We start from the raw sequence: 25,493 nt of genomic DNA on the forward strand, positions 1-25,493 counted from the left end.
TAGATTGTAATTTAAAAAGTATAGAAAATAAACAGAAAATATGCACATTGGTTCTGGTGTGTCTACATTGACCCTTTAACATTTAGCATACCTTTTAAAATGCATTTTAAAGTTCAAAATAGTTCTCACTTAACATCTCTATAAATCTCTTCCTGCAGCTACTAGTGCTCATGTGTGTTATTTATTGCAGTCTTAAGTGTGGTTATCCTTTCTACTATTCAGATTATTCTATTGGAAGGTACCGTGGATCCACCATTCAATGTTTGTCATTGATGAATGACTAAGATGAAATTAAATGCTATTCTTTATATAGTTGGTGCTTGGGAGGAACATGGGGGGTAGGAGCAGTGGAGTAAGGAGAAGAATAAATTTTGCATGTAAAAGTTATAATTAAGTGATATTGGAACTTTAATACTGTAAATACACTATGGTTCTTTTTCTTTGAGGACTATTTGAGTTTGAATGTTTAAAATGCCTTCTGGTCTGTGTTTTATTTTCCATTGCTCTTCATTATTTTCTGTCAGTTGTTTTTAACTATTCAGCTGTTACCTTTAATTATTGTGGCACAGATTAAAGCACAAATTACATCTTTTTCATATTTTATTATTTCCTTTGTATTGCCTATTGGGTCCACATTGCTGGCAGCATTTTCCTCAGTGGCCTACAACGTGATAACTTCTGTAATTAATCTTAACTGCCTTACCAGATTTTTTCATGTCAGTGACTTAAAACCACACTGGATGATCTCCAAGTCAGGCTAAATTCTTCTAAAGCATACAGTGAGATTCCTGAATTTCTAAAATAAAATTCTTTAGAAAATAAGGTTTTTATGTTAGTCCTTTTGTCTAGATGTTACACTACCACTCACTTCAACTCTGGGCCTAAAGAGAATAGGCATGTTTTAATATCCACATCAAATGCTGTACTGAGCTCTCCTTGGATGCAATGCCTTGGCTTGCTGCCAATTTGTACTGCCCTCTACCTGCTCTCCACTCAGCTGCTGGGACCTCTGTCCCATTTCCTAGGTCTTCCTCCCTCTTCTATGCTCTATAGTCTTAGGAAAGTTGCTAGAAAATGGGGGAAAATGTAGTGGTCCAAAACTAACATCATGGACCGTATGGGACCTAAGGGATTCTGGAAGAATATTGTCAGAAAGAGTTCCATGGAGGTACAAGTTATAAACAGTATACAGTAGCAGTTACCTTAAGTTTTCATTAATAAAGTCTTATGCTGTGGGTAACTAGGTGTGATGGTGTTTAATATATTAAAGATTATACTCTTTTCCATCTCAGTTTTGAGGTGTATATAAACGTTGACTTCAGAATTTTAAAGTACATTTTTAGAGATTTATTTTCAGCTCTTAACTCTTAAAGACAATTTGTAGTAGCTAGATACATCAAAACACTATAGACCTGTGGGGTTGCTTGGGTTATTTCAGTAAATTTAGGCCTCAGTTTATTAATGAAGAGACAAGAAAAAAATGCTCTGATAAACTGGAGATAAAAATCTCCTGAGGCTTAGAGAAAAGTCAAGGTGGCAAATGGTATATGTCATGTTGTTTGCCATTTCTGTTCTGTTGATGGTGTCCTGAGCTGGGCAGGGGTCCAGAACTTAGAAGGGGAAAGTGACGTAGGTGCAAGAGACTTGATGTTTCTGGTGTAGGAACTTCATAACGAAAGATAATTAAAGTGTAGGTCAGTTTATCTACAGAGCACGGTTTCATTTCTCTACCAAATGATGAGGGTGAATTTGAAATTAAGTTTAAGCCAAAATTTAAAATAATTGGGCAATGACTAATTTCTTCTTACTCTACTTTGCTCAGGGAAAGAGTTTCAAGATGGGAGAAAAGGATTTAAAATGGGATAATGTCTAAATCCTTTCCAGCACCTGCTTCTTTAACTTTAATGCCTTTCTCCACTTTGGATTGTTGTATTGAAGTTTCATTATTTGGCTTGAAGTATTATAAAGTGTTGGGCATTTACATGTTCAGAAGATAAAGTCTGTTCCTGTTATCCACATCTCTGTCTTTGCATTAGCATTTTCAGTGGAAAAAGGTTATAGTCACTATATAGACTGCTACCTACATCAGTTCCTTAAGGGAAATTCCTATTTGTTCCAGACTTGACCTCAGTAGGCAGGGAATCAATGTTTGAAATACAGTAAGAAACTGCTAGATACAGTTTGATTGCATAGTGCATCCTCACTACCCTCTTATTTTCACATATGTGGTTAGTCTTTAAAGTGTTCGTTATTTTTAATCTGACTTTTTGTTGGGTTCATCTTTGTGGTCGATGCTATACATCAGCAGGTGGTTACAATACTTGGGCTTCTTTTTTGTTTAAAAATTGTAATTGCAACATTCAGTGGCTGAGTCAATTTCAGCTCCCTTAGTCATGCCTCACTTTTTTTTTTTTTTCTATTTTAAAAATAAAGGCAGCTACAGCTTTCTTTGTTTTATTTACTTTCCCATTTGCTTTTTTTCTTTTAATTGTTACAGAATTGTAGAAATGACAGAAGCAGAATTCTGCTAATCAATCAAACCCTTTTTTCTAGCCTCATTTCTCAATGTCCAGAATGTTGTAGAAGCTTAAATTTTTGTGTCACGTTTAACTAGCGTGAGATGCTCCTTTATGGTACAGTTTTAATACTCGGTCCATATCCTTAAAATACTTGGTCCAATTCCTTAAAATATTAATTAGTGCTATACAGTACATCCATCTCCTGCTCTGGCAAACATTTTATGTATTTGGAGTCATATTTTGTTTAAATTCTAAACTTGAAGAGTGGTAGATACACAGTTCAGCATGAAAACTTAATTATTTATGTGGAAATTGTAACAATGTTTTATCTTGGCATTGGTTTAATGATAATATTTGAATTGTTTCTTTACTAGTCCCAGCCAAGTATTTTCTACTGCCGTGGAGTTTATAAATTAATACCAGTTTTATACCTAAATTTAAGAGGTTAGATGTCATGTCTATCTTTAAATGTACAGGGCGCTCCTACTTTGTGGAGAGATATATTGAAAGCTGGTAATGAGTAGAATATTCATTTATTTAACCTTTAACCTTAAATGTTAGTTGAACTTCAAATTCTTATCTGAAATTTTAATACATTAAGAGTATTTGATAGTTTAATGTAATTAGTTTTGAACTTGTAATAATTGGGTGAGGTAGATTAGTTACTCTGGAATGATTTGAAAGCTCAAAATTATATCTCGCTGATTTTCTGAGTTGGGTAGAAACTTTAGGAAATTGGAAATAGCTTTCTTTTTCTTTCTTACACTAAAAGAATTACAGTTTGGGAATAATTCTACCATATTTTAATAATCTATAATTTAACAAACATGATACCTTCATTAAAGAAAAAGAAACACCAAATACTAGTAAGTAATAATTATATAGAGTGTCAGATAATGGATAGCAACTATATGCCTCATTTTAGAAATTGGTATAATTAGCTGTAAAATTTAGTAGGTTGGAGTCTTGCTGAATTTTGCCAAGGAGTTACACGGAAAATTCTTTCCAACATTTGAGAAAAGAAAGGAAAAGGTCTTTTCAGGTTTGAGAATTGTCACTAAGATACTCTGGTTATAGTTACTGAGATGAGACATAGAAAGAGAGATATATTCTATTTTTACTATTACCTAGACCTTTTTTGGTCAAGTTATTGTTTTAACATTTAATGGAAAGAATCTGATGGTGGAAGGTGGTGGAGAGGAAATTGGAGTTTGTGTTTGTTCTTCAGGTAAAGAAAATGTATTGGAAAATTACCAACGAAATAAGGAAATGTCATCAATAATTCGTGTGTTGTAGTATCTTTTCTATTACTTTTCTTCAGTGGGAGATATAGGAATCAAGCTAAGTAATTACTAAAATGAATAATTGTTCTCAGTTTTTTCCTGGTGGATCCAAATCTCATGGATTTGTGCAACTACCCGGTAATTTAATTAGAACTTAATTCAGGATTTTTTTTTTTCTGTTTTCTAAATAAATGTACAGCTGATTTATTCTCCCTTCTTCTTTTTTTAAGGAATCTAGGTAAAAATGGCTTATCTAACAGTAGCATTTTATTGGATAAATGTCCGCCTCCAAGACCACCATCTTCACCATACCCTCCCTTGCCAAAGGACAAGTTGAATCCACCTACACCTAGTATTTACGTGAGTCTGAATTGACTGACTAGAAGTAAATCAAACCAGTGTTTGCACCTACCTGTCTTTCATAAGATCTTGCTTTAAATCAATATGGATGCCCTTTAGGAAACATTAGAATTATTGGCAGCAGCTTGGATGTTTCGGGGAAAAAAGTGATGTATTCAAAAAGATTTTGTAATAGCATTTAAAACATGCCTTCTCAGCTATTAACTGCGATTACATTATAGTAGTGAGAAATACTTTTTACTGCACCCAATTTTGAGCAGACTTAGGCAAAAACTACCTAAAAGTGTAACTTCTTTTTGAGTAAGCTATGTTTTAAATCTGCATTCTACTAGTTGTAAGGACCTTAACGTTCATTCTGTTTTATACATCTACCAAAAAAAAAAAATATTTACCTTCAAAAAAATGTGTTTGAGAACATAAAATGTGATAATAAATATGTCATTAAAAAGCTTAATAGATTATTTAAAACTGGGGATTAGTTTTACTTAATGGACATTTAGACATGTGGTATAGGAAGTTGATAAGAGTTCAATCAAAGCAACTCTTAATTATGTTTCTCCGAAATAGGTCCTCCTACACCATTTCCTTCCATCTTCCCTCTTCTACCCCAAATGAAGAAATTTTAAACTATTGAGTGTTTTTGGAGATTTGACCCTGTTTTCACCCTCTAGGAGCCAACCGTTATCATATTAATCCTTTAGTATGTAAGGGAAGCACTGGGATACACGTGTAATAAAACTTTTATACTGAGGTCTGAGGGGGGGAAAATGCAAAATTATTATTTATCTTTCACGGGTTGTCTTCTTCAGCCTGCTTTCATTTTGGTAATATTTTAAATGCTGATTTTTTTTCCCTCTCTTTTGTGATAAGAGAAAAACCACATAACATAAAATTTATCTTCACCATTTTTAAGTGTACAGTTCCATAGTGTTAAGTATATTCTAATTGTTTCAAAACAGCTCTCCAGAACATTTTCATCTGGCAAATCTGAAATTCTATACACATTAAAAAACAACTCCCTCTTCCCCTGGTCTCCCCAGCCCCTGGTAACCACCACTTTACTTTCTGTTTCTATGAATTTGACTACTTTGGATACCTCATATAAGTGAAATTATACACAATTTTTCTTTTTGTAACTGGTTTATTTTCACTTAAAGTGTCTTCAAGATTCATCCACATTGTAGCATGTGATAGGACTTTCTTCGGTATCTCTCCCACGTATTTTGTTCAAGATATAATGGACAAGAGAAATGTATGTGGTTACTAATTACAATTAGAATCAAAAGACATAGTGATAAAATGCTATAAAACATAAAATAGGAATAACGACAGATAGGATGTATTATTTATTTAAATTGCAGTAAATAATGAATATAAATTTGGCATAATATTTTCTAAAAGGTCTGCTTTATGGAGATCTAACAATACGTTTTAATTTTACAGTTGGAAAATAAACGTGATGCTTTCTTTCCTCCATTACACCAATTTTGTACAAATCCAAACAACCCTGTTACAGTAATACGTGGCCTTGCTGGAGCTCTTAAGTTGGGTAAGCTTTAAATAAGAAAAAGGAAAAGTGTATATGTTTCCTTTACTGTCTATTAACTTCTAAAGCACTGGTAGAAACTTTTTTCTACTCTTTTGTAGTTTTTCACATTTTCATTTTAATATGTGTGTGAGAGAGAGAGTACTTATTACTTCTTTAATCCATAACGTGAAGATACGATGATAATGGTTAAATTAACTGGTGGTGTTCTAATTTAGCTTTTATTTTCATCCAATTATATAATTATAATTATGATTTAGGTTGACTAATAGAAGAAATTTTTAAGATAAAATATAGGGAAAATTTGATATTACTAATTAAGTACTGTAGCCCCCTAAGTGGTTCCTATCACCTGCAGAGATTGAATAAACAAGTGAATCTTTAGCCCCTGGCCCCTTGATTATTCTCCCTCTGTTGATGGCATGACGATTAGGTCCAGGGCTTCAGCGTATGGTTGTGCAAGTCTGGCACAAAGCTCAGGGTGTGCAGAGGCCCTGGTTAGTTTTTAGGGGGATTGGATAGAACACCATGAAACATTTTCCTTTTTTTTCTTTTAAAAAAAAAAAAAACACTTTAAAAATATTATTCCACTAGCTCTCTATTTTACATTTGGTAGTGTATATATGAGGGTGGGAGGGAGACGCAAGAGGAAGGGGATATGGGGATATATGTATGCATATAGCTGATTCACTTTGTTATACAGCAGAAAGTAACACTGTAAAGCAATTATACTCCAATAAAGACGTTAAAAAAATAAAATATTATTCCAAATATAATCTTTATTTATTAACTACATTTATTTATTTATGAAGACCTGGGACTTTTCTCTACCAAAACTTTGGTAGAAGCTAACAATGAACACATGGTGGAAGTGAGGACACAGTTGTTGCAGCCAGCAGATGAAAACTGGGATCCCACTGGAACAAAGAAAATCTGGCACTGTGAAAGTAATCGATCTCATACTACAATTGCTAAATATGCACAGTACCAGGCCTCCTCTTTCCAGGAATCATTGAGAGTAAGTATTTATTTCCTGAAGATTATTTTATTTTGGAGATCGTTTGTTTTATTATTTTATAGTTTACTTTGAAAGGGCACTTTACTTTTGTAAACATCTCATTTTATGTTATATAAAATAGTTCATTATTATTATTTTTATAACATACTTTGTAAGTGCTATCCGGTTTACTCTTACTACTAAGTCTAAGCAAACCTATGGGTTGATAAATATTGTTACTGTCTAGTGAGATGTCTCCCTCATTTCTGGGATATTTCTGTTTAGAGAAGGGTTTCTTAACCTTGGCGTTAGTCACATTTTGGGTTGGGTAATTCTTTGTCGTGGGGAGCTGTCCTGTGTATTGTAGAATATTTAGTAGCATCCCTGGCCTCTCCCTACTAGATGTCCATAGCACACCCCTTAACCCCTATCCCAGTTATGACAATCAAAAATGTGTCCAGACATGCCAAATGTCCCCTGCAGGGCAAAATTATCCCTGATTGGGAACCACTGATATTAGAGGATAAACTAAATCTTAAGTTTGCTTTATGCTTGCAGAGTCCCTTGTCTTATTCCTTCCCATTAAATCTACCAGGTTAGTATTATCTGATACATAACTCCCCCAGGAAGCATTACCCATCTCGGTTTGAAAGAGAAAACTCCAGGAGAGGCATAAATTATTTCAAAATATACAGAAAATAAAAGAATAAAACTTTGAAAAATAATTAGGATTATTATTAAAAGGCTCATAGGACTTTCAGCAATGAGGCATTATTAAAATCCTTTAGCAATGAAATGAGAACTTTGAATTCTCCTACGAAGTGAACATAAAACATCCATAAAAGTGAGTTTATTAAATGTATTACTCAAACACTTATCTGTACTAAGTTGTTCTGTACATATCCCACAGCTGAAATTTAATATGTGCCTGCAAGTCTTTAATTTGTAGTTCATTAGATTTGCTTATCTCTGTTTAAAATTTTGCCCCGAGTTCACATTTTCAATCAAGGCAACATTTGTACCTGCTAATCATATATTTGTGTTCCTTTCTTACTACCACTCCCCATATCCTGTAGAGAAATTCATTTAATAAAAACTATCCTGCAACTTTCACGACTTGCAGTGAATTTGTTGTCCATATAAATCTCTCTGGTTCAAACTTTTGAGATACTTCAACTCTGTGGTCGTATTACGGTCAGAAAAGGATAGATAGTAAGCAGGATTCAGAGATCATCAAAGGAGTATTTGGAAGAAGACGATGAGAGACACAGTACTTAAATGGAAAGGGATCCATAATCAAAGAAACAGTGATTTCTTGTGTGCCTTGGAGGTATGGACCATTATGTGCGGAAAATTTGACAAATGTTTAAAAAACATATACATTTAGAAGGAGGGAGGCCAAAATGTCACTAAGTATAGTTAACTCAGAAATCGTAGGACAGTATTAAGAGATGCCATGTCTGTGACACAGAAATCATAAATAATAGTAATATTTTCATTGAAGAGCACCTATATTTATCCAACACTTAATTTACTTAACAATGTTCTAAATGTTTATCATTCATTGTGGGGGGAAAAAAAGATTTAACCCAGGAAGAACTTCTTCCATTTGTCTGTAATAAAGAATAGAGAACATCTTACCCTCCCCCCTTCCCTATATATTCCATACATATATAGCTACATACACACGCACGCACGTCTGTTAGTTTAGGAAATTTATAATCAAGATTGACACTTCTTAGGCCTCTCAACTTTCCTTAAATTTCCTCTCTTGAAAATGGGCCGAGAATGAGAAGCTCTAGTTTTTCCCCTTATAGAAGAATATTAATAAGGAAGAACTCAGGATAACTTTGTGGCCGATGGAGGAGGTTGGATACCATGCCAGTGAGCTTTGACTTTTCTTGGCTTTCTATTTAATGTGGTCTTTGAAGAAATTTTCATGTGAAAGAGGTCTGTAGATATAACACCACTGATCTATATGTAAACTTTTCAATTGTATGATGGAAAGGATATCTGGTTGTAGAATACATACTAAGCTGGATTGCTTTTTGCTTAACCTATAGGAAGAAAATGAGAAAAGAAGTCACCATAAAGACCACTCAGATAATGAATCTACGTCTTCAGATAAGTAAGTTGTTTGTAATGTCCACTTAGTATTTCTGTTTAAAAGGCATGTTTCTAATATTATCTCTCTTTTTAAGTTCTGGGAGGAGAAGGAAAGGACCCTTTAAAACCATAAAGTTTGGGACCAACATTGACCTGTCTGATGACAAAAAGTAAGTCTTCATGGTAGTGTTTCTGTGAACTGATGCAAAGAGGTTTCCTATTAGCAAGACTGAGAATTGTCTACAACTTCCTCTTCTGTTTTGTTCCTTGTCATTTTTCTAAGTTGATATACAAGTTTTAGCCAAATTATTTTTGCTAGGTTTTGTGATTATTTTCTTTGACTTAAAACTCTTGTCCAAATTTTCCTCAAGACCCTTCTATATGTAGTTATACAATCATAAAATTATATTTATAATTATATAAAATATATTTATAAAATAGAATTATACAACAATTATAAAAATAGGGAAGTCAGTTTTTTTCTTTTATTTACTTAATTTTTATGCCTCTTTTTGTTAGGAAGTTTTCTTTGCAAAATTTAAAAATTTAAGCATTCCACGGTTTCCTATGCAAAAGTAAAATATTTATAGATTTGATTGTTTTTCTGATTGGAACACAAGGTTTTTGAAGAAATGGTTAACTTCTACAAATATTTATAGCAGGGTTTCAATCTTGATCTGATATTTTATTGCAGGTGGAAGTTGCAGCTACATGAGCTGACTAAACTTCCTGCTTTTGTGCGTGTCGTATCAGCAGGAAATCTTCTAAGCCACGTTGGTCATACCATACTGGGTATGAACACAGTTCAGCTATACATGAAAGTTCCAGGAAGTAGAACACCAGGTAACTTTTATGAACTAACATATTGACACACAAATTGATCAAAATGCGAAACATGAAAAAGAGAACTGGATTCTTTCCATTTAAAAATGAATGAAACTGAAAGGCTTATTTCTATTACAAGATTTGACTCTTTAACTGAGCTCAGATTATTAAGATTTTTCCACTTGGTAGTATCTTTTTTGAAATATAATATCCCTGAAACAATAGCAATGTAATCTGGAAACACGGTCATTGGAGCACTCCTGGGAAAATAAGTCCCTGTGACTTAAAGGCTATTTTTGATCCCATCTACTGCAGTGTGACGGTTTTTTCTAAACTTACTTTTACCACAATCACAATAAGAAATATATTTTATATTATGACTTAGTGCACATGTATGTATACAAAAACAGTTTCATAGAACAATACATTTTCTAATCTATTCCATTCTATTTCATTTTAAAAAGGTGTAGGTTGCAATCGTCTTATTGGGTTGCAGTGTACAGTTTATAGCGACACTTGATGTGGAGACATTACTAGACTCACCATAGTATCTAGTCCAGACTTTACCACTAACTAGGCTTGTCACTTTGGCAAGTCACATTTCTTCTCTGGGTCTTTTTTTTTCTTTTCTCCATTTGTAAAATGAAGTTACATTGGTTTTAGACTTAAAATTCTGTCCGATACTAATGTATCATCTTTTTTGTGCTCCCTTTAATTGACATGAAATTTCACAGGGTGATGTTCAAAATATTTAACAATTAGGATGGGTGTTGGTAATAACGAGTTCAGTTGTACCAGTGCCTACAGGCAGCATATCACCCTCTTGTGCTTGTTTGCTACTTGAAGTAGCCATGGTTTGAAGATCAGATTGCTTCCTTCTTTATTACCTGCTTATTTAATTGTAGCTAAAACATTGTTTCAGAATAGGCCTGTGCTTGCGTCTGGGTAACGTACGTCAGTGGTTCCCAGTTCTGGCTGCTCATTAGAATCTTCTGGTAAAGTTTTAAAAAATATATAGTTGACTAATATCTGGAGATTGGGATCCAGGCATCCATATTAAAAAAAAAAAAAAAAAAAAAAATAGTTCTCCAGAGGATTCTAATGTACAGCCAGGATTAGGCTGTAGCTTTTGTCCTCAGGCCATTGGAAGCCTAATTTTGTGATATTTTATCCATAATTGGATAAAGTGGAAACAGTTCTGGAATAAATGGCAGAAGACCTATCTCCTCCCCGCTCTGTCATTTAGATTCCAATGTAAATGCTAAGCAAGTTATTCGAACTCTCTAGAGTTCATTTTTCTTATGCATGTAGTATTGGACTGGTTCTATTAAGATTCATTTCAACCGAAATTTTCTCTCATCAATTTGAATTATTTTATGCAAATAGTATTATCCCCACATCAAAGAATGCAGTTTTTCATTACAGATCAAGGGGAAAGCAAACTTGATAGATCACTTTGTCACTTGTGTCTAGACTGTTGGGGTTTTTTTGGTTGGTTTATATACAGGGTATTAGTTTTTCAGAAGTGTCCTATGGAACGTTAAAGAATTCTCTGAAGAATTCCCTTAGGGTAGTGCTGTCCAATAGAAATATAATGCAAGTCACATATATGACTTAAAATTTTATAGTAACATTAATGTAAAAAGAAATAGGTGAAATTAATTTTAACCCAGATATATCTAAATATTATCATTTTAACGTGTAATCAGTATAAAAATTATTGGGACTTCCCTCCCTTTTTATATTGTCTTTGAAATCCAGTATGTACTTTGCAGTTGCTGCACATCTCAGTTCACATTACCATATTTCAGGTGGTTACTGTATTAGACAACTTGGTATTAGAAGAAATGTTAATTAGTTCCGTTCAGTTTTTAAAAATTATTTTGAGTACTTTTTCATGGGGCAAACACTTCGTTCCTGGAGTTACCTAGGTAGGTATGTTACCTGCTTTAATGGACTTTATGATCAGTCTATGTTCTAAACTAGAGATGCTCTCAGGCTCTATCCTGAAAGGTTTTTAGTAAGATGATGGGGTCCCAACATCTCTAATTTTAATTAGAGGTAAATTTTATTTAGAGTCCATGCCATGGACAATTCCAGCCATCTACCTGTGGTAAGAGACAGTTGTAAGTATTAAGAGTACTGTCTTCACATTATACTGTGATACATAGAAGAGTCAGGGTGTGGTGTGCACAGACGGTATGGCAAGAGCAACTACATTTTTCTTTATTGAGGTAAAAGTCACATAACAAAAGTAACCCCTTTGAAGTGTGCAGTTCAGTCACATTTAGTACATTCACTGTGCCGTGTAGCCATCACCTCTGTGTAGTTCCAAGACATTTTCATCAGCCCAAAAGGAAACCCCATACCCATTTAAGTAGTCATCCCATTTCCGCCCTTCCTCTCAGCCCATCGCAACCCCTAGTCTGCTTTCTGGCTGTATAGAGTTACCTGTTCTGGATGTTTCATATGAATGGAATCATACAGTATGTTGCCTTTTGTGTCTGGCTTCTTTCACTTAGCATGTTTTTGAGGTTCATCCATATTGTATCAATGGTTCATTTCTTCTTATGGCCGAATAATATTCCATCGTATGGATATAGAACATTTTTTATCCATTCATCACTTGAGGAGCATTTGGGATGCTTCCACTTTTTAGCTGTTGTGACTACAGTGTTTCTATAAACATTCATGTACAGGATTTTGTTTGAATGCCTGTTTCCACTTCTTTTGGTTATATACCTAGAATTAGAATTGCTGGGTCATATAGCAATTCTGTGTTTAACTTTTTGAGGACTTCCAAACTGCTTTCTACAGCAGCTGCAGCATTTTACATTCCTGACAGCAATGTGCAAAGGTTCCAACTTTTCCACATCCTCACCTGCATTGATTTTTTTTCTTACCATGGTTGACCTAGCGGATATGACATGTTTTTTCATTATGGTTTTGATTTTCATGTGCTTGTTGTCCATTTGTATATCTACTCTGGGGGAAATGACTGTCAAGTTCTTTCTTCATTTTTTAATTGAGTTGTTTGTCCTTTTGTTGTTGAGTTGCAAGAGTTCTTATATATTCTGGATATTAATTCTTTATCAGATACATGATTTGCAGTATTTGCTCCCATTTTGTAGGTTATCACTTCACTCTCTTGATTGTGTCCTTTGATGCACTAAAGTTTTAAATTTTGATGAAGTTCAATCTATTCATTTTTCCTTTGGTTGCTTATGCTTTCGGTGTCATATCTAAGAAACCATTGCCAAATCCAGAGTTGTAAAGATTTGCCTCTATGTTTTCTTCTTAGATTTTTATAGTTCTAGCTCTTATATTTAGATCTTTGATTCATTTTGAGTTAGATTTTTGGGTATGGTATGAGCTAAGGGTCCAACAGTATTCTTTTACATATAGCTATCCTGTTGTCCCAGCACCATTTGTTGGAAAGACTATTTTTTCCTCTGTTAAATGATCTTGACACCCTTGTTGAAAATCAGTTGACCATAGATGTATGGGTTTATTTCTGGAATCTTGATGTTGTTCCACTGATCTATATCTCTGTCTTTATGCCAATACCACACAGGTTTGATTACCCTACCTTTGAGGTAAGTTTCAAAATTGGAGTGTGAGTCTTCAGCTTACGTAGTTATCTTTACTGTGGTCCTTTATCTCTTCATAGGGCTTTCTGTTACTGTCTTATATTCTTTCATTTCAACCTGAAAAACTCTAGCATTTCTTACAGAGCAGATTGACTAGATTCTCTTTTATTTTTGAAGAATAGTTTTGCCAGATTCTTGGTTAATTTTTTTTTCCTTTCAGCAATTTAAATGTGTTAAGCCATTGCTTTCTGGCCTCCATGGTTTCTGATATGAAACCAGCTATTTTATTGCTGATCCGTGTATGTGACAGTCACTTCTCCTTTTCTTCTTTCTAGATTTTCTTTGCCTTTCTACAGCTTGATTATTAAGGTGTCTTAGTGTGGATCTTTTTGAGTTTATCTTTCCTAGAGTTCCTTGAGCTTCTTGGATATGTAGATTCATGTCGTTTGTCAAATTTGGGAAGTTTTTGACCATCATTTCTTCAAATATTCTTACTGCCCTTTTCTCTTCTTCTTCTGGGACTCCCACAATGCATGTGTTAGCATATTTGATGGTGTCGCACAGGTCTCTTAGGGTCTGTGAATTTTTTTTCATTGTTTGCTTTCTTCTCCCCAGAATGTATAGTTTCATTTGACCTATCTATAAGTTTGCTGATTCTTTCTTTAGCCTGTTCACATCTGCTGTTGAGAAGCCCACTAGTGAATTCATTTCATTTACTATATTTTCCAGCTTCAACTTTTATTTCCTTCCTTATTATGATTTCTGTCTCTTCACTGATAATCTGTTTGTTGAGACATCATTCTCCTTGTTTCCTTTTGGTTTTTTGGGGGTTTTTTTTCCAACTTATTTTTTTGGCTGCGTTGGGTCTCCATTGCTGTGTGCGGGCTTCCTCTAGTTGTGGTGAGTGGGGGCTACTCTTTGTTGTGGTGTGCGGGCTTCTCATTGCGGTGGCTTCTCTTGCTGCAGAGCACGGGCTCTAGGCACGCGGGCTTCAGTAGTTGTGATGCATGGGCTTAGTTGCTCCGCGGCATGTGGGATCTTCCCGGACCAGAGCTCGATCCCGTGTCCCCTGCATTGGCAGGCGGATTCTTAACCACTGCACCACCAGGGAAGTCCCTCCTTTTGTTCTTTTACATGGTTTTCTTTAGCTCTTTAAGCATATTTTAAGATAGTTGATATAAAGTGTTTGCCTAGTAAGTCCAGTGTCTGTGCCTTTTCAGGAATAGCTTTTGTTAATTTCTTTCTTTTTTTTTCCTTTTCTTTCGGTGACTGAACAATACTTTCTTGTTTCTTTACATGCCTCGTGATTTTTTGTTGAAAACTGACTTCGAGTATTTGAGTATATTCTCTGTAGGATGTAGGCTCTGAAGTCTTTGTACATTTAGCATAGTGCTCTGCTAGTGTTTTGACATTTTGAATATAACGATGCAGCAGTTACAGAAATCAGATTCTCCTCTCTTTCTAAGATTTGTTGTTGTTGCTTGTTGTGGGCCATAGTCATCTATTCGTTTAGTGACTTTCCACACTTTTTTTTCCTGTTATACATATACGTATATCCACACTTTTTTAGATTGTTTTCTCATATAGGCCATTACAGAGCATTGAGTAGAGTTATACAGTAGTTACTAGTTAATCCTTGTTAGTTATCTATTTTATATATAGTATTCACACTATTTTTGCAAAGACTGTATTCCTTGTCATGTGTGGGCACTGAAGTCTCCTTTCTATTAATTATCTCAGCAGTGATATGACAGGGATTTCTTTAAATGCCTGGTGGCCAAAAAAGGAAAGAAGAGTGGGGAAAAAGAAAAAAGAATTCTCTAGGTCTTTGCAGATTGCCTCCATTTTTTTTTTTTAATTTATTTATTTATTTTACTTTGGCTGCGCCAGGTCTTCATTGCGGCACACGGGATCTTTTAGTTGCGGCATGCGGCTTCATAGTTGTGGCACACGGGCTTCTTAGTTGCGGCATGCGAACTCTTAGTTGCAGCATATGCATGTGGGATCTAGTTCCTGGACCAGGGATTGAACCCGGGGCCCCTGCATTGGGAGTGCAGAGTCTTACCCACTGGACCAGGGAAGTCCCGATTGCCTCCATTTTGAGTCACTTCTTCTACACTTAGCCATGCTGCTTACAACTCTACTTTAGCTTTTACTTCCTTGCTTGCACTGAGCCTAAAGGTCAGCGAGAGGTTAGTTTATGGTCTTCTTAGGTTTTTTTCTGAGCATACCTCTTGCCCTGCGTATGCGTTTGGCTTCTAAATTCTACAGTATACACAGGAACTTTTCAAAGCCTTTAGTCCCCTAAAATCTCACTCCCCAGCTTTTCCTTCCAAGCCTTTGGCATGTCTGTTGTTTGCCCCAACTGGTTATTTTGTTTGTTTTGTTTTTGGTTTTGTCCTTGGTGGTATCAGCTTGTTCTTTAGTCTTACAGTGTTTTGGGGGGGCTCCTCCTCCATTGAAATGCTTGCCCTGATAGAGTACTGAGGTAGGTGAAACAAAGAGAAATCCCTGCTGTCAGTCTTTTGGGGAAACTGCAGTGTAGACAAAACAGAGGAACACAGTTCTTTGGGAACAAGATTACTCTGCTCCCTCCAGAACCAGGGACACTCACACTAGCCATACAAACTGCTCTTTTAAGTCCACTGCCACACCGGTGGTGGAGGTAGAGATAAGGTAGGTTACATAAAGAACTCCTGCTGTGTTTAAGTCACCTTTTCTTTTTGTCAGTTGCTTGGTTACTGTAAACCTTTGACTTATTGTCCAGATTTCTGGTAAGGTTGCTTCTGACAGTTTTCACTAGATTTTTTTTTTTTTTTGGTGTTTCTGGCAAGTTCCCCCAGAGTTCCCTGCTCTGCCATCTTTGTTGATACCACTCCTGCAGCTACATTTTGAAAATTAGACTTCCTGCCTCTTCACTGATGTCCTAATACTACTTGTGAGAAATGGGGATTAGTTCACAAGGAAGAAGTGGTAACAATATCAATAATAGCTAATATTTATTACTTACCATGTATTAGGCACTATTAGAAGCAGTCCTTACTTCATTGATCCTCAGAACAACCCATTGACTTACCAGAATCATTATCATCAAATCTTACAGGAAACTGAGTCAGAGGTTTAGACACTTGCCCAGGTTCACATAATGACTAAGCGAAGGAGCCTGGCTTCAAAACCTAAGCTTTTAACGATGATTTAGGTTGTCTTCCACAGAAGCTCCTACTGAATAAGTTAGGAGTTGACCAAACTCAGCTCTAAAACTAGACTTGACACAAAAATGCTATACAGATAAACAGTTGAATAGCACTGGAGCATTCTCTGTTGAACATTTCCAAGGTTTCATTTCTAAAGACACATTTTTCTATAGAATTTATTGTCTGCTGATTACTTTTTTCTTTTCACATTTCAGGTCATCAAGAAAATAACAATTTCTGTTCAGTTAACATAAATATTGGTCCAGGTGACTGTGAATGGTTTGTTGTTCCTGAAGGTTACTGGGGTGTTCTGAATGACTTCTGTGAAAAGTAGGTTTCCAAACTGAATTTTCTTTAAACATAATTATTCAAAAATAGTAATTGTAAAGGGCAGCTTACTAAGCTGGATATCCTAACGCATGTAACCAGTTTTCACTTACCATTCAGCAGAAAATTCATTTAAAATGATTTGATTACAAACCTATTATTTTGTGTTATTGGGAATACTTCAAGAAAGATGCCTTGAAACCACTTCATGTAGTAGTAATAGTCTTGAATTTAGGGGGTAGAAAGTTGAGTTGTTTACTGGGTTCATTAAACAATTGATGTGTAAACACTTGTTCATGTGAAAGATCTGTATTAAAAGAAAAATTATTCTACTATAAATGGTTTTAGAAGTGGAAGGAATTCTATAATTGAGTACCCTTATAGGTGGTTAATAACACAAGCTTGAACGTATTACTCTTTGCTATATCGTCATGATATAAATTCTTTTTAAAACGACATTGACAACTTTTCCTATAAAGGAATTTTATAAAATTTAAACAGCAGCTTCAGATTTTGTGTCCTAGAATTCAAAGAACTCACATAGTGGAAATGTTCCTTTCCTTAAGATCCTAGAAACTGTTCATTTAATTATCTTGTGTTAAAGGGTACCTTGGAATTGTTTTCATTGATTTAAATTTAATTATTTGTCTTACTGTGTTTTAAAAAAATACTCCATTACTTAAGAACCTGATATTTTTTCCATTAAAAATTGGAAAATTATTATGGTTAAACACATAAATTATACATACATTTGGTGTTATTCCCCCCAGCCCAGTAAGATAAAGAGAGAAAAAAACACCAAAAACATTTACATATGAGAGACTTTGAAAACTAATTACACACATATTCCACATACTAATTTATAATATTTAAATTTTGGGTTAAAAGATTGTTGCCATAAATATCTTGATTTAGTATGAAGTGTAAATATAGTTGCAAAAACAACCATAATAATCCAAAATTTCTTTATATACAAGCAAAAGATAATCACCTTTTATTGTCTTTACTATCTAATGTATAGGTTTCCTTTAATGTAAGAAAGCTCAAGATGTGGAATTTTAAAGTTTCAAATGCTGTGATGAAATAACCTGATCTACTTTAATCTATACTGGACCAGCAATCTAGTGGTAGCAGAGAAAGAACTGTGTCATGTAGGAAATCTCTGTTGTGCTGCAGGAATATTTTTATTTCTTAAACTTTGAGATAGTAGTACATTATTGCAGCTAATAGTACAGTGATCCTCGTTCATTATTTCTGAGTAGGGATTGACTATTGTTAGGATTTAGTTTTCTTTCCTATCTGAATGTAGAGGTAACCTGAGAATAAAGAATAATTAGAATAGGCAGATAATGTCTAAAAAGCTTGAACATGTGGATAATTTAAAAGTCTGAAGGGTTAGGTAAATTTAGAACTAAGTTGCAGAAATAGCACTTGCTACCTCTGCATTTCAGTGTAATTTTGTTTCACATAAGGATACTTCCTTTGATATTAACTGATTTGACCATGTCTGTATAGTTTGTTTTATGACTTTAGATAATATGTCATGAAATAACCATTCACTTGACTATATGATAAAGAGGATGCTTGATTTTTTTCTTTTTTGTAAGTTTGATTTTTTGTTTTTTTAACTTAGCTATTGATTATTAGGTGGTCTTACTTGATTGCTTGCTTGCTTTTGGTTAGAAAGTTTTTTCTAATTTTATAACAACACATGGGTTAAGCAGGACTAGGATTTGTGTTTATAACCATATTTGGCTTTATAGGCAAGTTTTTCTGCACTGTATGTAGTTTAAAAAATACTTCGTATCATATCATGATGAAGTAGAATAAGAAGCCAGATTTTAAAGGAAAAGCTTAGTAATATGATCTTTAGAATGTTTCCAAAGTATCGGTGGTGGTGGTAGTGGTGATGATTGTTATTTGTGCGTGTATGTTCATTTTTGATAAAGTTTTTTTTTCAACTGCATAGTTTTAGTTAGCTAGTCATCAAAACTGTACAGAGACTGACGTGCTGCTCCCTTTCCTGCTTAAGATTCAAAACAGTAGTAGAGAACATTTCTGTTTTCTATTCTGCTTTTCCTCAGACATTGAACTTATATATCTGCCATGGCGTTCCTGTTTATGGATTTAGATGACTTGATGCCAACTCCACCTTCCATTTACCTGTTAGAGATTTCTAGATGTGCCAAGGAAAAGGCTTTGATCAAAATAGCCTGTAGTGAAATGAAATTAAAGGTTAATATATATAAGTGTTACTTAAAAATAGCTTTTGATTTCATTTGGATCTTTGAAAAATCAGTGGAAGGTAGTAATACTGATCTTTGGATAAGTCATCTACTACCTAACTGTAACTTCACTCACTTTACATACTGCAGTTTCTTATTGCATAAGCAATAAGTTTCAAGTGCAATGAATGAGCATATTTTTAAAAACTTTTGATAATGTCTTTCAGTCTTATAATGAACTTATTAAAGTACTTGATCCATTTGCAATATTTTTTCTTATTCCAGAAATAATTTGAATTTCCTAATGGGTTCTTGGTGGCCCAACCTTGAAGATCTTTATGAAGCAAATGTTCCAGTGTATAGGTTTATTCAGCGACCTGGAGATTTGGTCTGGATAAATGCAGGCACTGTGCATTGGGTTCAGGCTATTGGCTGGTGCAACAACATTGCTTGGAATGTTGGTCCACTTACAGGTATTTTAAAGAATATGCTTTAAAAAAAAAAAAAAAACAAACTAACAACTTTAATTTATAAGGGGTTCTATCTGATGGGTTTATTCTTTTTTTTCTTGGAATATAGCTCACTAAAAATTGGAGGAAGAATGCCTCCTTGAGTAAAATTTTAATTTGTAGTACAAGATACTAAGTTAACAAATAGAAATCCAAGACTGCAGATCTCAGCAAATAACAAATTTATGTCTTTATATACAAGCGGTACTTTTAATAATTTTTAGAGTGCTTGGTTTTTAAAGGAAACCCTTTATGGGAGAAAGCAAAGTACAAAATTTCATTCTTTGAAATTTTTCTTTTATCTGGTATGTCATATGAATAGCCCTGTTATGTCAAAATCTGTTTGATTTATGCCTGCCTTCAGGCAGTAGATATTTAAGGTTAAGAATATGGCCTCTGGAGCCAGAAAGACCTGGATTAGGACCAGGACCTGGCTTTTGCAACTTTGGGCAAGTTATATAACCTCTCTGGGCCTCAATTTCTTCATCTGTATAATGGAAATGATAAAATTAATAAGGTAATGGTAAAGATTAAATGGTATAGTGTATCGAAATACCTCAGAACAAATGCGTGGCACAAAGTTTATAGTAAGCACTCTTTACATGATCGCTACTATTATTATTACCACAATTATCAAAAAAACAGTAAAAATACTTTTGTAATGTTTTGAGATTTTCAGAATTGGTGTTGATGATATCACCTGAGAAGGTGATAATGGTTATCTTCATATCTTTGGTACTTTGGGTTGCTTTATAACTGTTTTTTTTTTCCTAGCCTGCCAGTATAAATTGGCAGTGGAACGGTACGAATGGAACAAATTGCAAAGTGTGAAGTCAATAGTACCCATGGTTCATCTTTCCTGGAATATGGCACGAAATATCAAGGTCTCAGATCCAAAGCTTTTTGAAATGATTAAGTAAGTGCTTTCTAAAACTGCTGTAGTCCCTCTCTTTTTGGGGAGTGTTAACTATTCAGTACTTTTTCCCCCCATAGACTTATGTTGACATCAAAACAAAATGGTCCAGATGTCTAGCAAAATGTAATATTAAGAGAATCCACATGTTAAAAGTATTTTTCCCTTCCCCATAGTCAGTACACTATGGTACAAAGAGGAACAAAGGCACAAATAATTCTAAACCAGCAGATTCACAAACAAACCTGTGCTGAACCACTCAATTCCTAGGAGAACTTTAGTTTTAATATTGAAAGACTGCACTTAGTATCAGGGCGAGGGAATGGCACCACAAAAGTATTTTCTGGTACAGAGAAATTAGCATTTAATATAGGGATTTGACTTAAACGTTAATTTTAAAATTTTTAATTAAATCATCCATCTTATAATTGTCCCTTTTCTTACCTGCTTTAAACACTTAATTCAAGTTATTTGAATACATATACCCCAGTAACCTTCTCATTTATTGTCACAGTTTCTATCCTAGCTATTTTATAAATCTATTTAGAAGTAATATTTTCAAACAGTGCTATATAGCAGTGTTTCCCTAAACTGTGTTTTCTACCACTATTATGTCTAACCCCAAAAGGTGGGGAATTCTGGTCAAAGAAATATGGGAAACGATGGATTATATAAAGTTCAACAAGTCCTTTATTTTCTAATTTTTTGTAAAATGTTTTAGAGACTGTAAAGTTGGTATTGTTTTTTGTGTGGGGGAGAAGGATTATAATGTATTTCCCAAACATATTTGTTTGACCAGTATCTTTGAAGAATTGATATCAAAAACTCATTCTGAAATACACTGCTTTATACTCACTGATAAAATAAGTTTGTCTTCATCTTAGTTAAAATAGTACTTAAGTATTTTTCCTACAGCTATATTAATTTGGTCAGCATGTGTTGTTTTCAAACTACTGTTTTTTGAAAGGAATCCTAGCTTATTAAAGTGATTTCAAACCTAAATCTAAAATTTTATTCAAACAAAAACTGTGGGGTCAAGGTAACATGCCTGTGGATTATCTTATTCCTTTATCATTTGCACTAGTTTTTCTAGTCCTGGGCAGAAGTGGTAGGGGGAGACAAAAGGTAACAAAAAGCAAATCATAGCAAGTAATGTACAAATCCTTTAAAAAGTTGGATCTTAGGTACCATACTCTATAAATGTAATTGGTAATGGGGTTATCCTGTTATATCTCAGATTGGTCTTTTGCTCTGAATATTAAGTTCAGGGTTACTTTTGGGAGAAAAAATTACATAAAGTCACTGAAGATATTTAGTAAGCTGGAAATAGGCATAAACTAGAGGCTGATTCAGATCACCTGACGGTAAAGGGATGGTGCAGTATAGAAACAATTTATATATAACAGCTATGAAGACTGAAAGTGACTGATTACATTTTTGGATAGGTTAGGATTTTATAATTGGAAAGGATTTTAGAGGTCATTTAGTTAGGACTTCTGCTTAATGCAGTAATCCCTTCTATAACATCTATAATTTGTGGGCATCCAGCAACTTCTTGAACATTCTCATTACCTCACTATAATTCTTGAAAGTTCTTTACAAATTGGCCTGTAATCTACCCGTCATTTGGTCCCAGTTCCCTAAATATATTTGGGATTTACATCAGATCCCATTCAACAAGTGTTTGAGAACCAGCTCTATACCAAACACTGTTCTAGGCTCTAAGGATAGACATAGCAGTGTGTAAGTTAAAATCCCAGACCTCAGAGGACTTAAATTCTAGTGGAGCAAGGCAGACCTCCAGACAGTTGAATAAATTACTGATAAATAATATGACTAAGACAAAATAGATAATATTTGGGGGCTGAGGGTGAGAGTGCTGCTTTTTCTAAAATGGTCAGGGAAGGTGTCTGGGAAGATGAGTTTTGTGTTTAGACCTGAATAATGAGATGGAGTCAACCAGGCAGAGATCTAGGGGTACACCATTTCAGGCCCAGGGAGCAAGTGAAGACTGAATTGGGAATAACTTTGGCATGTTTATAGGGCAAAAAGACCAGTATGACTATGGCAGAATGAGAGAGAGGGGTAACAATAAGCTCAATGAACTGACCAGGAACCAGATTGTGCATGGACTTTTAGAACATGGTAAGTTTATAAATCAATTCAGGGTGTTACAGGTTACCATTAGAGGATTTTAAGCAGGAGAGGGATGGGTTCTGATTTAAACTTTAAGAAAATGAATCTGGTTGCTTTGTAGAGAATGGATTCCAAGGGGCAAGTTTAGAAGTGTATGTAGGGGGTCAGTTAGGAGGCAGTTGCAACAGGATAGACCATCCTGGACAGACATTAACCCAAGGGGGTAGAAAGAGGGATTAAAGTAGGGGCTGTGGTAGAGCTAAAAGCTCACGGCACTTGCTCACAGATTGGATATTGGGGGAAGAGGGAAAAAGGAATCAGAGAAAAGATTATTGTCATATTCTCTTCTTCCTATCTGGTCTTCGGTATTTAAACATCTGACCTCTATCATCTTTTCATCCCGCTCACCCCCATCATCCTTGTCGTCCTTCTAGACTCCTTCCAGTTTATCATTGTCCCTCTTAATATTTGAAATGTTGAGCATTGACACTTGCATTATCTTTATCTTAAGGTTGCCTTGTGTTAAAATTGGATACACATAATTTGAATATTTTTTTACTTAAAATTACTGGTGATACTGTTGTTCCTCATACCTTCCTTACATTTATTTAGCCTAAGTAAATGCACTTATGTACTTACCTTATTCCATTTTTACTCTGTGCTACAAAGTGTCCAATCATTTGAATCTTGATTGCATTCTTCATTATATTAAGAATTCTGTTCCCAGCTTGAGTTGTCACGAGATATGATTAGCAAGCTCTGTTTGTCATCATGCAGATTGAAAATGTTAACCATAAATCCAGACCCCTAGGCCTTACTCTATAAACTTCCTTTTTAAAATACAGTCATTCATCTATTGCTGAAAGTATACTTTTCACCAGCCAACATTGCTCCCTTTCTTTTGTTTATACTTTCTTTCATTTAATGAATATTTGCTGACTGTATACAAGGCTCTGGGTTAGGCACTGAGAGGGTATGTATATGTGTATATGGCATAGTTCCTGTCTTGAAGTAAAAGTTAGTGCATACAAATAAATAGATTGAAAGAAATGCAACAGACCCACTCAATTCTTTCCAGCCCCACGGAGTCAGAGAAGTCTGTATTTTGGGGAGCAGATATTTTGTGTGAAGGGTAAAGATGTGGAGGCAGGGAGAGGAGAGAGGTATAGCACCTAAAGCCAACTTAAGACCAAACTCTTGCACCATCAGAAAGATTCCCAAGTTCATCCATAACACAATAGTATATATACATACCATGTCTCCTTCAGTCCAACACAGTCATGTTTTCCTTCAGTGAGGGAATAAATCCCTTTTCTTCAGTAGAGCTCCAGACAAAATATTCAACTTACGTTGGGAGACCCTGTTGCACTAACTACTAAAAGCATACTCAGCATGGTAAGCTGCTTACATTGTGAGCAGCTCAGGGGAAGTCCGGCTGCCTAGAGGAAAGGTAAATGCCTACTCGCTTCAGATTATCTTCTCTTCCACCTGCTCTCATTTTCTCCCTAATACCTCCTCCTTTGCCCTCCCTTCTTCTGACTTCCTTCCCTACTGTGTATTTGCACGAACTTAAATGTATTATATGATGCAACTCTGCTGTATATATGTTGACAACAGTTGGTGGTATATTCTGGCTTGAGTGTGCTCACACACAATGTGTGTGATGAGTAGTAGAATAAGAAAGATATAGTTGTAAAAGTTCTTAGTGGCAGATCATGTGTTGTGTGCCCAACTTAAGTTTATTCTGTTGGAGAGCTTTTGGTAGGTTTTTAACTAATACGATCTAATTTGAGTTTCATAAAGATGTTTCTAGCAGTTAAATAGATAGAATTAGCTTCTGGATGATAAGATAAAGAAGTGAATCAAAGATACCCTGGGTTTTCAAGTCTGAGTTCTAGATGGTTTAGTAATAATGTTAGTTAATAAACTGAGCTTGGTCCTTAGCCAGGCACTGAGCAAAGTGCTTCCCAGACTGTATCTCAGGTATGCCTCTCAGCATCCCATGGTCACCCATTTGGTTAGAGCGAGATTTAAGCCCATATCTGTCTTATGGAAAAGCCACTTGGATATATCTGTGGCATGGGGCTTCATTTTGAAACAGTGGCAGGTCTGAGGAGCCAGTAAAATAGTTGTATAGAGCCGTTTATTAGAAGCTGTAGTAAATGCAGGATTCCAGAGAGCAAAGTCAGAGCTGACTGACTAGGGGATCTTCTACCTAGTGGTTCGTGATTGCCTTGAGAGGAAGAGGAGGGGGGAGTTGGGGACAGAACTTGGGGGAATACTTCTATTTAAGAAAAGCAAATAGGTGAACTAGATAAAGGTCAGAAGACAACACAGAATATATTGTTACAGAAATAGAGAGGGAGTCTTTTTCCGCAAGCTTAGTTTCGCTTTAAAACTGTTACATCCACATCATTGCTTTGCTCCTCAAGTCTAGTATTCTGCCAACAAGGGAAGTGGTATTAGTTTGTTCTGGCTTGTGAGCTATACCAATTCTTAAGAAATGGTTCTCCATTGCAGTTCCTTCCCTCTGCTTTGAGTCATTTTCTTCATCTCCTTCCTGTTCACTCTACCATCCACAACAATTTGACTTTCTATATGCTCCTGTCACTTCTCCTGCTGAGGTCACCAGTGACAACCAACTATTCTAAATGTACAAAGGCACAGATGTACTTTCTTTAAAATCCCCATGTGTACCTCCAGTCTGACCCCCACTTACCTTGTCAGCCATTTCTCCATTTCTTTTAGATGTGTGCTTGAATTTTCTATTTTTATCACTTTATTTGGTATTTTAAACCGTCTTTAATATGAACTGCAATTTTTACACACCATCCCTTTTCTTCTTTGAATTATCTTTCAGTAAAGCATTAATTCAGTATACATTGAGCATATGAATTGTAGGCTATTTAAAAAAAATAATAATCATCACCTAGACATAACAAGTGAATGGAGAAGATTTGCAA

At 35.0% G+C, this 25,493-nt stretch overlaps 1 protein-coding gene across 7 annotated transcripts in view; it reads left to right on the forward strand.

Annotated features, from left to right (window-relative positions):
• KDM6A (lysine demethylase 6A) overlaps nucleotides 1–25,493 on the forward strand; it is a 206,981-nt gene that overhangs the window by 166,748 nt on the left and 14,740 nt on the right. For all 7 annotated transcript variants that reach the window (XM_068534176.1, XM_068534177.1, XM_068534181.1 and 4 more), the window contains 9 exons: nucleotides 4,033–4,162; nucleotides 5,606–5,711; nucleotides 6,521–6,726; nucleotides 8,769–8,833; nucleotides 8,907–8,981; nucleotides 9,506–9,654; nucleotides 16,636–16,750; nucleotides 19,258–19,445; nucleotides 20,256–20,397. In XM_068534176.1, the coding sequence (XP_068390277.1) occupies nucleotides 4,033–4,162; nucleotides 5,606–5,711; nucleotides 6,521–6,726; nucleotides 8,769–8,833; nucleotides 8,907–8,981; nucleotides 9,506–9,654; nucleotides 16,636–16,750; nucleotides 19,258–19,445; nucleotides 20,256–20,397 (1,176 nt within the window). The remainder of the gene's footprint in view (nucleotides 1–4,032; nucleotides 4,163–5,605; nucleotides 5,712–6,520; nucleotides 6,727–8,768; nucleotides 8,834–8,906; nucleotides 8,982–9,505; nucleotides 9,655–16,635; nucleotides 16,751–19,257; nucleotides 19,446–20,255; nucleotides 20,398–25,493) is intronic.

This window comes from Eschrichtius robustus, chromosome X, assembly GCF_028021215.1.
Source record: "Eschrichtius robustus isolate mEscRob2 chromosome X, mEscRob2.pri, whole genome shotgun sequence".
In the NCBI taxonomy this organism is placed as follows: domain Eukaryota; kingdom Metazoa; phylum Chordata; class Mammalia; order Artiodactyla; family Eschrichtiidae; genus Eschrichtius; species Eschrichtius robustus.